This window comes from Carcharhinus amblyrhynchos, chromosome 25 (genome assembly GCF_965287045.1).
Source record: "Carcharhinus amblyrhynchos chromosome 25, sCarAmb.v2.hapA, whole genome shotgun sequence".
Taxonomy (NCBI): domain Eukaryota; kingdom Metazoa; phylum Chordata; class Chondrichthyes; order Carcharhiniformes; family Carcharhinidae; genus Carcharhinus; species Carcharhinus amblyrhynchos.
Window position 1 is genome coordinate 27,682,640 of NC_137348.1, and position 14,782 is coordinate 27,697,421.

Here is a 14,782-nt window from a genome sequence, read left to right on the forward strand (position 1 = left end):
GAAATTCATCTGGAGGATGAAATTCCGCAATTTTTCCTGGCTGCAGATAGAGTCTGCTACTGTCGCTTCTGGATTTAATTTGGGAAGTTTGAGCAGCCTTAAAATGGCAGACAGCATTTGGCTGCTGATAACTTCCTTGAGGAGTGACTGTTAACACGACAGAGCTTGTGGCCTGAGCAGATGTTTGGCTGTAGTCAGAGGTCATGCGAAGTGATGTATTCTTTTCTTGGTTCCATGGCCTCGAGTGCTTTCAACTCAACAGCTGAAGAAATTCTGTGCAAGGCCGTTTCCATGCAATTAAGTTGGTCAATTTATGGGACACACTTAGTCCTGCTTCAGTGTGGTAGTGTATTAAAAGCCACTTTATTTCTATTTTTTCCCCATCAAATACATGGTTAATAGGATGCTGGGAAGTTTAAAGTTGATGTAAGGCTTACTCATTTGTGTCACAAATAGGCTTACATTAACACTGCAGTGAAGTTGTTGTGAAAAACCCTAGTCGCCACACTCCGGCGTCTGTTTGGGTACTCTGAGGGAGAACTTAGCATGGCCAATACATTAACCAGCACCCCTTTCGGTGGGAGGAAACTGGAGCTCCCAGAGAAAACCCAATATAGGCTGGCAGGATGAATTGGAATAGCTTTTTCAAAGCGCCAGCACCAATATGATGGGCCCAGTGGCCTCCTGTGCTATCAGGTATGATATTATTTGATATTTCAGACTGTGGGAGGAACATCCAAAGAAAACCACGTGGATGCAGGGAGAACGTGCAGACTGCACGCAAACAGTGACCCAAGCCAGGAATCGAACCTGGGTCCCCGGCGCAGTGAGGCAGCAGTGCTAACCACTGTGCCACCCTGAAGTGTCAAGACCTAGGAAACAGTGTAAACTGAGAACAAAAATTTCACCTTTTCGTTGAACTGTGGATGACATCCATAGGTTTCTGAATATGTTCAAGTATAATGGAGTTTCCGTGAAACAAAGTCACTATTGTTTTCACTGTAGCATTGTATTCTCCCAGAGTGTCCACAAGGTTCAGAGCATTGAGAGTGTGATGGATTGCTTTCTGCTTGTTTCAGTTCGCTGAATTTGGATAGAAAGCCAGCTATTATCTTTCTGTTGTGTTAAAGTTGAATAAAGGTTGGATGAATTCCACATCCTCTTCTCCTGCCTTCCTTGAAAGTGCTGTTTGAGGTATGTCTGTCATGCTTTCTGCGAAAAACCAAACCACAGCAGGATATTTGGAGAAAAGTCTATAAAGCAAGGGAAATAATGCTGTGCATCCCCCTCCCCACTGTTTCCTAACCTCCTGATAACCTGGCCTCTTTCCAGACCTCCCTGCTATTCTCGAGAAACATTCAACAGAGATAGTAATTGGTCTGTAATCAACTTCAGTTTGTTCCTGTTTATACCTCTTGCCTTGAGAACCAAGTGGTGCCTTGATAGAGGCCAGCTTACCGGATAAGTGTTGAAACTTCAGCTTGCATTCATGAGCAACATCAATGCAGAGTAGCATTCAAAACTCTCACCCCATCAAAACCATTATTCCTTTGAGGCTGCCCTGCCTTCCTCTTTGAATCAGTCTGGACCTGGTACTGTCATGTAGAGCAAGAACTTCTTACTAACCAGATCAGTGTTATGGCCACTAATAATTTAGCCTCCATTGCAAGTTCGGAGGGGGGTGTGGGGGGACCTTGCAACACGTCTTGCCAGAGTTAGGCTTGGCTTTCATAGAATCACTACAGGGCAGAAGGAGGCCATTCGGTTCATCGAGTTGACACTGATCACAATCCCACCCAGGCCCTATTTCTGTCACCCCACGTATTTACCCTGCTAATCCCCCGACACTAAGGTCAATTTAGCATGGTCAATCCACCTAACCTACACATCTTTGGACTGAGGGAGGAAACTGGAGCACTGAGAAAACCCGCGCAGACACGGGAGGAATGTGCAAACTCCACACAAACAGCGACCCGAGGCTGGAATTGAACCCAGGTCCCTGGCACTGTGAGGCAGCAGTGCTAAGTGCTGTGCTGCTATGAAATAGTTTGCAGGTGCTAGCAAGCATGGCGTTGCGTATTAAGAATTACCGTTTTGGAAAGTGTATCAGAAGGTCGCAACATCTTTCTCAACCACTTTCTCAAAGGGGAGATAAATGGGAAAACTAAAGTTCTTCCCTCTTTGATCAATTATATTTATTTGGAATTGATGAAAATCTCATTGAACATTGCAATATGTTGAATATGAGCTAAACCTTTCCCAAATGCCCAGCCCCAGTTGCATGTTCACAAAAAACTTAGGTCAGGAGGCTTGATAAAGCTCCCCGCCAATCTGTGCGAACTGTTTCAGGTTCTGCAGAACCTTGGAAGATGACTACCAACGCATCCACTATTGTGCCAATTCCGTCACTAACCTGGGATATAGATTATCCAGTCCTGGGGATTTATTGGCCTTCAATCCCATCAATTCCCCAATACCATTTCTCTACCAATACTGATTTCCTTCAGTTCCTCCCCCTCCTCCTTACTGCACTGTATTCCCCAACATTTCTGCAATGTTGTTTGTGTCCTTCACTCCAGGAAGGTGAGAGCATTCCAGCACACTCCCGACTTGTGCCTTCGATGGTGTATAAGTTCTGGGGAATCAGGATGTGAGTTACATGCTGCAGGCTCATCGATGGATCTGAGTCCCTTGGAACTTCCCACGTCAGATACTAGTCAAAATTTGAATCTTCATCCAACCTTTAAACTAAATAATTTCCAAAAGGGATCTCCAATAAGAACAGCAAACTGTTCTTCATGAAGCCCTTGGTAGAATACTTGAAAGTATCGTGAAGATAGTTTTGGGGCCCTTAAGTCATTGGGTTAAAATATTTTGATCAAAGTTTTTATGACTGACATTTCTTTCAAAAGCTGTTACTGATTTATTCATTTGTGGATGGTGATGTGGAAAATGGTCATTTTAAACTGGAGGTTTATATAAATTTCCTTTTTAAAAAGATTTTTTAGTATTATGCATGAAGTATTGCTGATGTACAAAAGTTCTCTTGCCTGCTCCTGTTTATGGTACTTACAGTGGCGGTTTTTAAAAATGCAAATGTGACACTTCCTGTTTGTAGTGCCAGGCAAGTGCCAAGAGAATGTTCCCAGTATTTTAGTGCAGTCATTTTGAAAGGACGTTTTGCACGAAACATTATCAAAATCGGTGTGGTCTCTGTATTTAGTCAAAACCTTTTTTCAGCTCTCGACTGTCTCATCCCCTCCCATGCTCTCCACTTGCCTTATGTTGGATGGGAAGTTGCTCTGTTCTCCAGAGATGATGCAGAGAGGTTAATAATGTGGGGCACTAAGTTTTTTGTAATTTTTGTTACGGTCTTGTACAGTAGTAGACAGCTTGGGTATGTTTTGCAGTCAGAAATTCTGTCTAGAGTTTGATTCATGTCTATCGAAAGATTGAAGAGATTTCATGAAAGTAGTTTGTGCTGGAGGCAGGGTGGGAAAAACAAATGAATCTGGTGTCCTTTGTGGAAATGTTGGTTAGCTAGCTGTGCCTTGGTGATGTAAACAAGCATCCTGCAACATTCTTTCAGCACTAACTGTGAGATCCAACGTTTTTGGAAAAGCATCATTCTGAAATCTTTTTTTTCTTCTTTCCCAAGATTATAAGTAATTTGGTGATGGAAGAACTTCTGCCAGAGCTGGGAACAGCAATCTATCCAAAGTTGAAGGGCAAATTCCATGACCGGCAAAGGGCCTGGATCCTGGTGAGTATTTGTGTATTCGGTGTACTTAGCTGAAAGGGAATGATTATTATCCTTTTCTTTTCACAAGTACTGCTTTAATTTCTCAATTTCAGGAGGGATTTATGCCATCACGCTCTGGGGATTTTCAATGTAGTTAGAGGAAGGTCCTTCTATTCATTTGTGGGACATGGGCATCACTGCATGGCCAGTGTTTATTGCCTGCCCCTAGTTGCCCTCAAACTGAGTGGCTTGCGAGGCCATTTCAGAGAGCAGTTGAGAGTCAACCACGTTGCTGTGGATCTGGAGTCACAAGTAGACCAAATCGGGTAAGGATTTCCTTCCCTAAAGGACATTAGTGGCAGGGTGGCATGGTGGCACAGTAGTTAGCACTGCTGCCTCACTGTGCCAGGGATCCAGGTTAGTTTCCCTGTTCAGGTTACTGTCTGTGCGGAGTTTGCATGTTGTCCCTGTGTCTGTCTGGGTTTCCTCTCTGTCTGAAAGACGTACTGGTGAGCTGCATTGGTCACACTAAATTCTCCCTCAGTGTATCCAAACAGGCGCTGGAGTGTGGCAACTAGGGGATTTTCACAGTAAATGTAAATCCAGTTATGACTAATAAATAAACTTTCAATAAATAATAAAGTAATAAATAAACTGTTCAAAGTTGAACAGCCTTGGTTTCTCCCATCTCTCTTTACAGTGAATTTTAAGACTAGGAATTCCTGTAGTCCTTGTGTTTCTCAGATAACTAGAGTTGGGCAAAGTAACACGAGTAGTGAAGCTAGATCAGTCTGTTCACCAATTCCTCTGACTATCCTATTTTAGATCTGTAGTTCAACAGTTTGTTTATTGTTGTGGGAAAATCACCACTCGGAGTGTAATTTTAAAGATTCAACGTGCGGTTTATCGGACAAAGCTTTTGGGAGAAGTGCTGGGCTCTCTGCAGTCTCACAGTCACCTTCTCAACTTTAAAATGGCAGATGAGCTTCTTTTATAAATTTTCAAATAGTGGACAAGTACGGATGTTAGCAGTTAGCACATTATACATAAAGTAGGCAAGTATGGACATTAGCAGTTATCACATCATTTTACATTTATGCCTCCCCATCAGCGACTGATCTCGTTACCAAAACTCATTGTTTTGGCTCTGCTTTATTTCAAGCTGAAGTGATCATCTGGACCTCAAGGTCTGATTTATTTCCTGCAATTATTAGATACTAACAGAATTTAACTCATTTGTGCCATGTCTGTGTCTAAGTCAGCACATCTTAATGTCTTTCCATAGAGCCCATTTTGTGCCAGGTAAGCATCTTGTATGTTTAAATTTAAAGTTTACTCCAACGTTTATATTGTAGACTGCTGTGCATTTTGAGATTTGATTCTGAATTCCTTGGTATAGATATTGTACAGTTGAATGCAGGATATAATTGCACAGAAGTTTTGGATATTTAGTATATTGTCTAGGAGTTATTATTGGCCTTGCTGTGACTGAGTTGGGTAAGAGTGAAAAACAGCCAGTGTTTCCACTTCTGATAGACTTCCAATAGTGACACAGTGGTTAGCGCTGCTGCCTCACAGCTCCAGGGACTTTGGTTCGATTCCCGGCTTGGGTTGCTGTGTGCGTGGAGCTTGCGTGTTCTCCCCATGTCTGTGTGGGTTTCCTCTGGGTGCTTTGGTTTCCTCCCACAGTCCAGAGATGTGTGGATTGGGTGCATTGTCCATGTTAAATTGCCCCTTAGTGTCCCAAGATACATAGGTTAGCGGGATTAGCAGGGTAAATGTGTGGGTTATGAGGATAAGCCTAGGTTGAATTGTTGTTGGTGCAGACCCGTTGGGCTGAATGGCCTCCTCCTGCACTGTAAGGATTCTATGACAGGACAGTTATGTGATCTGCTATGCTTACCTCTCAGTTGATTCACTCAACGTTCACTATTTCGGCTTCATGTGAGAAATGGCAAGGTACAATGTCAGCAATGGGGGTGGGGGGGAAAGAAAATAGTTGAAGAAATTACAGAAACCATTTAGAAGGCTGAGGGGGGATCTTATAGAGACTTACAAGATAATGAAAGGGCTAGATAGGGTAGAGGTAGAGAGATTCTTTCCGCTTAGAAAGGAAACCAGAACTCGAGGGAACAGTCTCAAAATAACAGGGGGGCGGTAGTTTAGAACAGAGTTGAGGAGGAACTTCTCCACTCAAAGGGTGGTGAATCTCTGGAATTCTCTGCCCGTTGAAGTGGTGGAGGCTACCTCGTTGAATATACTTAAGTCACGGGTAGAAAGATGTCGGATAGACAAGGGAATTAAGGATTATGGGGAGAAAGTGGAACTGATCCACTTCAGATCAGCCATGATCTTATTGAATGGCGGGGCAGGCTCGAAGGGCGAGATGGCCTACTCCTGCTCCTATTTCTTATGTTTTTAAACTTTGGCAGATGTGTTTTTCCAACAATGGTTACCAGTAGATTCGTAATCACAGATGTCTTTTATTGAAATCAAATTCCACCATCTAGTGTGGTGGGGTTCGAACTTGGTCTTCAGAACATTAGCTGGGCTTCTGGATTAATAGTCTAGCGATAATACCACTAAGCTGTCACCCCGTCTTTGCAGGCAGCAGTGTGGAGACTATATATATTTTCTGTCTGCATGAAGCAGCCTGAGCAATTGGGCCTCGCCCCTTCCACAGCAGAGTTGTGAAGGGTTTTAGTAGTGTAAATATCTGTTTTCACTGGCAAGAGGGTTAGTAACAGTAAAATACAGATTGATAATTGCCAAATGTTCTGAGTGGGTGTGGAGAGTATTCATTGTGTAGCGAGTTCAATCTGACGGGAGCAGATCCAAGCATAACTGCTAAGAGCAGTGAATTGTTCTTGGTAAGGTAAAATGCACAGGGCCATAGACATAGTTTTTAAAGTTTAATTATTAATGTCATACGTAGGCTTACATTTAAGACTGCAATGAAGTTACTGTGAAAATCCCCTAGTTGCCACACTCTGGCGCCTGTTCGGGTACACTAAGGGAGAATTTAGCAAGGCCAATGCAGCTAACCAGCACATCTTTCAGATTGCGGGAGGAAACTGGAGCACCCGGAGGAAACTCAGTACACACTGGTGGGATGAGTATGGAATAGCTTTTTCAAAGCGATAGCACCAATATGATGGGTTCAGTGGTATCTGATATTATGAATCGGAACTGCATGCTGGTGGCAGATGCTAGTATCTAGAAACACTTGACAAATTGCACCCCCATCCCCTGCAGGGGGTCCAACAAAGCCACATTTATAGTGGGGGAAAAAAGAGTGATCTGCTATCTGTGGAAGGTAAAGCCCTGATCCTTTGGTTTGTTTTTTTTCACTGATTTTAATGAATGGCCTTGGAGGCAAGGATAGAAGCCACTAATTCAACTAAAAATGGTGCGCTTAACAAATATTTTTTATTTATTCAGAACAGAGATAGGGCAGTTTTGAAATACACTGGTTCAAACCAATGCTGCAAGCAAAACCAATCTGCAAGCATTTTCACAATCTGTACCAACAGAAGGTCAACTATTAAAGTTTGTTAATATTGTAGCATTTGGAATAAAAACTGGCCTGAGAACTCTGATTTCCAGGCATCTATTAAATTTGGGTTTGCTGTTAGTACAAGTATGTTTGGAGATTGTTGACAGAACGCGAATTTCATGCAAGAAATCTGGAGAGACTTGTATCAATGGTAAAATTGTATGCTAATGGATTTTAATCAACTGTAGTTAATACATTATATAATTTATTTATTTTGCCCAGATTATAAATGGGAGGTTATAAATTATATGAAATAACTTGTCAAGCAAGGGATATTACATTGAGTAAGAGTTCTGTCAATTGAAATTTAGGGACAGAGGCTGGCTGGAAATGAAACACATTTTTGAAGTGGACAGTAACAGGTTTGCTGATATGATTGTGTTCTCAATTGAAAATTGTTTGATTTTTTTTTAAAAGTGCTGTGTATGTGTATATGGAGTTCTTCCATACAAATTCCAGTGCAGCAAGACATCACAGCATGGTGGAACTGCTGCCTTGCAGCGCCAGGGACCCAGGTTTAATTGTGGTCTTGGGTGAATGTATAGAGTTGCATATTCTCCCTGTGTCTGTGTAGGTTTCCTCCGGGTGCTCCGGTTTCCTCCCAAAGATGTGTCGGTTAGGTGGATTGGCCATACTAAATTGTTCCTTAGTGTCCCAAGTGATATAGTTATGGGAGTTAGTGGGGTAAATATGAGGGGTTACAGGGATAGGGGTTAAAGTGCACTGTCGGAGAGCCAGTGCAGGCAAAATGTGACAGATGACGACCTTCTGCACTGCAGAAATTGAACAGGGCTGTGCCCACAAGTGCCAACTGAAACACTGAAGATTGTAATACAGGATTCCTCATGGCTGGAATCTGCCACTCTTCATTAAAAATAATTATTTAATTTGAAACAGCTGGTGCACAAGGTGTTGACAACCTCATTACAGTAACTCTCAGCCATGTGGTCTGTAGTTGAAATACAAACATGCACAGGATGTACTGTAATGAGGTAAAGTAATGGAATGGCAGAGTTTAGATTGTGGAATCCGTGCCTGTTTCAGAAATTGAGGAAGAGCAGGACTGTGAAGCGAGAAGGCAGACACATCCTCATTGATCTTGACCTGTCTAATTATTTGAATTTCTTTTTCTCCAGTTCAAAGTGGCAGTTTCCAAAGTCACCCAGACCAGCTGTTTAGACCTTGTCACCTAGTAAGGGTGGCATGGTGGCACAGTGGTTAGCATTGCTGCCTCATAGTGCCAGGGACCTGGGTTCAATCCCAGCTTGAGTCACTGTGAAATCTGCACATTCTCCCTGTGTCTGCGTGGGTTTCCTCTGGGTTCTTCCCACAGTCCGATTGCTGGTTAGGTGCATTGGCCATGCTAAATTCTCCCTTGGTGTACCCGAACAGGCACTGGAGTGTGGTGACAAGGGGATTTTCACAGTAACTTTACTACAGTGTTGATGTAAGCCTACTTGTGACACTAATAAATAAGTAGTCAAATTTGTGCTGAAGGTGCTGTTGGAAGTGCTGGAGTGACATTGTAATGTTTGTTATACTGCATCAGTGATGATGGATTTCTTGGAGTTAAACACAACTTTTCCTCTTTGGAAGACGGAATGGAAGGCTAGAGTGGTGCATGATGCCAAGTTGCACCATTTAATTTTAAAATGTGATATGAACTCTATAATGGTAAACTGAGCAGGAAAAAAAATCATCAAAGATGATTTCACTACTCCATGTATTTATTGAAAAATAGTCCAAATGAGCTTTCAGAATTTATTTGGAGAATGAATACATCTCCTGACTGGAATGTCTAATGAGGTCAAATTTAAAGACTTGTGGTTAGCTCAATTAAAATTGCTTCGTGTTTTGTGATTGTATTGAATGTACAGACATACACTGGAGCAGAGTGATTCAGCAGCAGGGTACACTGACAGCCTATTGTACTTCATTGTGTCAAGTGGGCTGGAATGTTAATTTGAGCAGTGATTCCTCAACAAGATAATTTCTCAATCTTCCAGACATAGTCTGGAAAATATATGGGTGGTAGCTGTGTACCACCCCTGTGAGGAGTGGGAAACCAGAGGCTGTATCAGCCTTGGTGATATTCTCAAACCTCCCGATACTTGTATGTAAAGTCAGTAAAACAAAAGTGTTGCTTTAAATCAAGCCCCTGAATGGTGCAACAGCACATGTGTGAATTGCAGTCAATTGAAACCAACAGTGCGTGAAAGAAGCTACATATTGAACTGAGCCAGGTTTGCAAAATTCAGGTATAGGTTTGAAGAGGAAAAGTTGAAAACCTGGCCGCTTGTGTGCAAATGTGACCACAAGTTCCTAAATGTGTGGTGAAAAGACAAACTTTCTATTTTCCACTCTCTCTCCTCCTGTTTCTCACTAATTTTAAATGCACCTTCAACTTTTAAACTCGCATCTTTGGATACAAGCTTCCATTTATTACGATGCTGATAATAGCCCATGCTTTTTGCTACTAATTGATATTTGTGTAAGGTCTTTTTTTTGTGTTGGCTCCCTCAATGGGTTGTTGCACATAAGGATTAAACCTGGCATTTTGCCTATCCTGCAATGACTGAGCCATTGTGTAGCCCAGAACCTGTTTATCTAAACTCATAGTGAATGGATTCACATCGTGTACTGATTATGGAGGAGGGTGAATTGGATGGAGAGGGGAAAAGCTGAAAACTAGTGATTCGGTTCAACACAGTTTGCACTGAACGTGGGAAAGATTGTCATCAAAATGTATAATTATAGATTGTAATATTTTGACCCGTCAACTTTTTAGCTGATGAACAGTTCTTTGTTTTCCCCCATGTGCTGCAATGTCCAAGTATAATTCTGCGTTAGTAAAATCAACATAACATACAGGCTGCGTCCCACATAACAATCTGCATACAACCCTTGCCAAGTTGTTTCTTAATGTTTGTCAGGATGGTTAAACAGCTGAAGCCAATTGCAGGCGCACAACTTTGCAGCAATCCATTTCCATATCAGCTTAATGAAAGCTTAGCAGCAAGCAGCAGCTAAAGGTTCTGAGGTGATGCCGGCTTTCCCAGCTTCTGCATTACTTGCTGCCTCTCTTTGATCCCAGGACAGTTAAATGCAAATCCACGTTTGCAAATTGAGGGGAATTTCAGTAACTTCATTGCAGTGTTAATATAAGACTTATTTGTGACTAATAAACTTTTAAACTTAAAATGTTTCTAGCATGCAGGAGGTCCTACTTGAATGTACCTTCACCTTGATTTGATTTCTTATTGTCACATGTATTAGTATACAGTGAAAAGGATTGTTTTTTGCATGCTATACAGAAAAAGCATACCATACATGGAGTAGGAAAGGGAAGAGTGCAGAATGTAGTATTACAGTTATAGATAAGGTGTAGAGAAAGATCAACTTAATGTGAGGTATTCAAAAGTCTAGTAGCAGGGAAGAAGCTGTTTTGAAGTTGGCTGGTACATGACCTCAGTCCTTTGCATTCACTGTAGCGTTTTTATGTTAATCTTAATGTTTCCTTAATTTTGAAGCATTTCAGTGTTAAGTGATGATGTGCAGTAAGTTCATTTGGTAAATAAAGGCAAAAGAAAAGTCAAAGAAAAACAAATTGTTTTAGTCACAAGTAAGTTTGCATTAACACAGCAATGAAGTTACTGTGAAAATCCCCTAGTTCCCACACTCTGGCGCCTGTTTGAGTACTGAGGGAGAATTTTAGCACGGCCAACACACCTAACCAGCAGAACTTTCGGACTGTGGGAGGAAACCGGAGCACCTGGAGGAAACTCGCACAGACACTGGGAGAACATGCAGACTCTGCACAGACAGTGACCCAAGCTGGGGATCGAACCAGAGTCCCTGGTGGTGTGAGGCAGCAGTGCCAGCCACTGTGCCGCCCAGCATCCAAACTGGCACCGTGATCAGTCTGCGATTCTTTTATTTGCATTTTATTTATTTGTGGAACTGTGCAAGATCATTTGAGGAGTCAAAAGGTTATCTTTGTTATGCAATATATAACTACCCAGGTGTCCTGCATCTCTTGTTGTTTGAAGATTTCTGTATTGTGTGTTGGCGTAAGCTGTCAAGTTAAATTATGGAGTAAGATGAATGGAAATGTCATCTTTTGTTTACCATATCATACTAGACAAATAATGCATTGTATCACCATTCTGCATTAAGTCCCAGTGAGAAGCATTATCCATGTTCTCGTGTGGCCTGGTGCCATTACAGATGACAGCAGGCTTCCTGTAGTTGTGGCCTGGCCCTTGATTTGATGTCCCACATTTGCCTGGTTGTGTGTTGTGTGAGCATGTTAACCTTCAGATTCAGGATGGCACTTGTTGGACAAGCCAGCCTCTTGAAATTGGTTTCCGCCAGCTCTGTGCCAGTTGTATTGATGTGACTGACGAAGAGGTCACTGACACTTAGCAGACAGCAGCTGTTTGACCCAAGACATATTTTAGGAAACAAGGTCTGCTGTATGTTGTGTTGGAAGGAAATGATTTCTATTTTAAGAAATAAACAAAAAGTAAAGTCATAAGCACGTGTGTTTTCTGCAGTTTTGTAGTTTTAATACTCATGGCATATTCTTCCTGCAACAGTATTTGATGTGACAATTTCCTCCATCTCCTTGATGAGATGTGAACAATTATTTTTCCTGTATTCTGGGATTTAAAGGTCCCTCATTATAGAAGATTGAGGATATATATTGCTTGGCTCAAGCAACACTTGTATGCTTCTATGCCCTACTTCCATAAGGACAGCATGGTGGCAGAGTGGTTAGCACTGGTGTCTCTCAGCGCCAGTGACCCGGATTCGATTCCAGCCTCGGGTCAAAAAACATTCACCCCGTGCCTGCCTGTGTTTCCTCCGGGTGCTCTGGTTTCCTCCCATGATTCAAAGATGTGCAGGTTAGATGGATTGGCCATGCTAAATTGCCCCTTAGTGTCAGGGTGATTAGTGGGTTAACTGTTTGGGTTATGGGAATAGGGCCTGAGTGGGATTGACATTGGTGCAGACTCAATGGGTTGAATGGCTTCCTGCACTGTAGGATTCTACAACTCTATTCCATGAAAAGGAAAGTTAAAAACATGGTTTTGTGCTCATTTTTCTTGAAGAAATTATAATTTGAAAGTGTTTTTAAAGATAGTACAAGGGAGCAGTAAAGAAGCTTTCTCTCCCCAACTCAGTTTGGGATCCCCATCAACGTATTACACAGAGCTAAAGATTAGGTCTTGATTTCCTGAGCAGGTGACTGTTTTGAAGTGTTTCTGTTCTCCCCATTCCGATCTTTTCTTTCCCCTGATGTTTTGTCTCGAGTGATTGCTGCCACCCTTTTTGACACTGAATTAGCGCAGCCGCTTCAACCCATTGAAGTAGGTGGTGGTTTCTAAAGCTGGCCGTGAAGGTGATGGGTTTGTTTTTTTGATCACACTTTTCTGGCAGCCAATCTCGGCGAATGTGATAGGCTTGTGTTCGTGTTGCGACTGGTTCTGCAATGTTAGTGCATCATGGCCCTGTTCCAATGGCCTGAATGTCTCGCAATACATAAGCGGTTTCTGAGCTTCCCCCAGTGCTTCACATTTCGCTTTGTCCTTTGTGCAATGCTACGTATGGAAACATTGTAAGGGCTTACTTCAGTGACTGGCGTCAACAATATGTAAACCTGTGGTTACAAGAGCAGGCTCAGAACAACTATTGAATGACTATTGCCCCTATGTGAGTGAGTTCAGCTGCTGGTTTGCATTATTATTAAAATTTATGGCAATGCACTGTATTGTATAAGGGCTTTTGAAAATTCTTTCACGGGACATGGCCATCGCTGGCTGGCCAGCATTTATGGTCCATCCCTAGTTGCCCTGGATAGTCAGCCATGTTGCTGAGTGTATGGAGTCACGTGTCAGCCAGACCGGGTAAGGACGGCAAAATTTCATGCCCTAAAAACATTATTGAACCCGGTAGATTTTTCCGACGATCAACAACAGTTTCATGGTCATCAGAATAATAAGGGCAGAATACTGCGGATGCTGGAATCTGAAACAAAAACAGAAAATCTCAGCGGGTCTGACAGCATCTGTGGAGAGAGAATAGAGCCAACGTTTTGAGTCTAGCTGACCCTTCATCAGAGCTCTACTTTCCACAGATGCTGTCAGACATGCTGAGATTTTCTACCATTTTTTGTGATGGTCATCGATAGATTCTTAATTCTGGATATTTTTATTGAATTCAAATTCCACGATTTGTAGTGGCGGGATTCAAACCTGGGTCCCAGGATATTGGCTGACTTTCTGGATTAATAGTCTAGCCATAATATCAGCTGGCTATCGACTGAACCTGAATCTAAGTGTCTGATTTGAAGAGATGTGCTACATTGCTGCATTCATAAATTAACCATTCCATTTGGCAGTTTAAAAATTACGGTGATTATAAACTCCTGTTCTAACTGACAGTGATCGGGAAAGGAGAAATGAAGCCGACTGGGGAAGGGTGGAAGAGAAAGCGACTTGAGCAGAAATACGGTTGCATTATGTTTTGGATGTTGCTAACTCCCGTTTTCTGAAATTCAGATCACAGAGGCTGTGCACAAAATGGTTCTGGCGCAGACAAAAGCCCGCTATGAAGCTGTCTTGCAAAAGTGTGAAGAGGCTCGCCCCGGACTGGAAAGCCGGATTCGTCCAGACATGGACCAGATCATCAGCTCAAAGGAGCACGTGGGAAACAAAATTCGAGGTACGGCAGCATCTCTGAGCCAATGGGGTTACCAGGCATGTGATCAAGTTCATCCACTGAAAGAAATGCCACTGCCCTCAGATTAACAGCACATCTTTCAGAGACAAGTGGCGAACAATAACTGTGTGCTTGTCTGTGTTCTCGCTGCGAACACCCAGTTATATTTCATAGGTCATTTCCTTCCGTGTAAAAGCTCATGCCATTTGTAAGCAAGCTGATGAGACGATATTGGTTCTGAACATTGACTTTCTTCAGCACAGTGTTATTTATCGTCTGGTTTACCTAACATTCAACCACGTTTTAACCACCCCTACCCAGCAGGAATGTAATGTTGGTCAAAAACCTTTTTTTTTTGCTGTGAACAATACAAGATTCTGTTGGTGAAATAGGGAACTTTTGACCCTTAGTGGGGGATTTTCTTAACAGTGGACCATTCCCAATGGCAAAATTGGAAGTGTGTGACACTTTGGTGCACTATTTCCCTGTTTCCCATACGGTTTCAATTTTAATTTTAAGCGTCAGCAGTATGCAGGGGAAACAAGTGTTTGTGTGACAGGAGAAGCTTCTCATTGGTCCACCAGGGCAGCCCTGCATCATGGTGAAATCTTTCCTACACAATTTCATTGCCATTAGCAAAGGGGGCCTTTTGGCTAAGATCAAGTGTAGTATCGACATGCTGCACTTGGTTGAAGTCATTAGGTTACATTTCAGCTTCATTTGAAGCAATTTTTTAAAGCGGCATCTCGGCCATTTGGCTA

At 42.4% G+C, this 14,782-nt stretch overlaps 1 protein-coding gene across 2 annotated transcripts in view; it reads left to right on the top strand.

The window, feature by feature from the left end:
- Nucleotides 1-14,782, top strand: part of LOC145358227 (protein Niban 2-like) — a 206,121-nt gene that overhangs the window by 167,875 nt on the left and 23,464 nt on the right. For both annotated transcript variants that reach the window (XM_080212065.1, XM_080212066.1), the window contains exons 7-8: nucleotides 3,659-3,763; nucleotides 13,862-14,024. In XM_080212065.1, coding sequence (XP_080068191.1) covers nucleotides 3,659-3,763; nucleotides 13,862-14,024 — 268 coding nt within the window. The remainder of the gene's footprint in view (nucleotides 1-3,658; nucleotides 3,764-13,861; nucleotides 14,025-14,782) is intronic.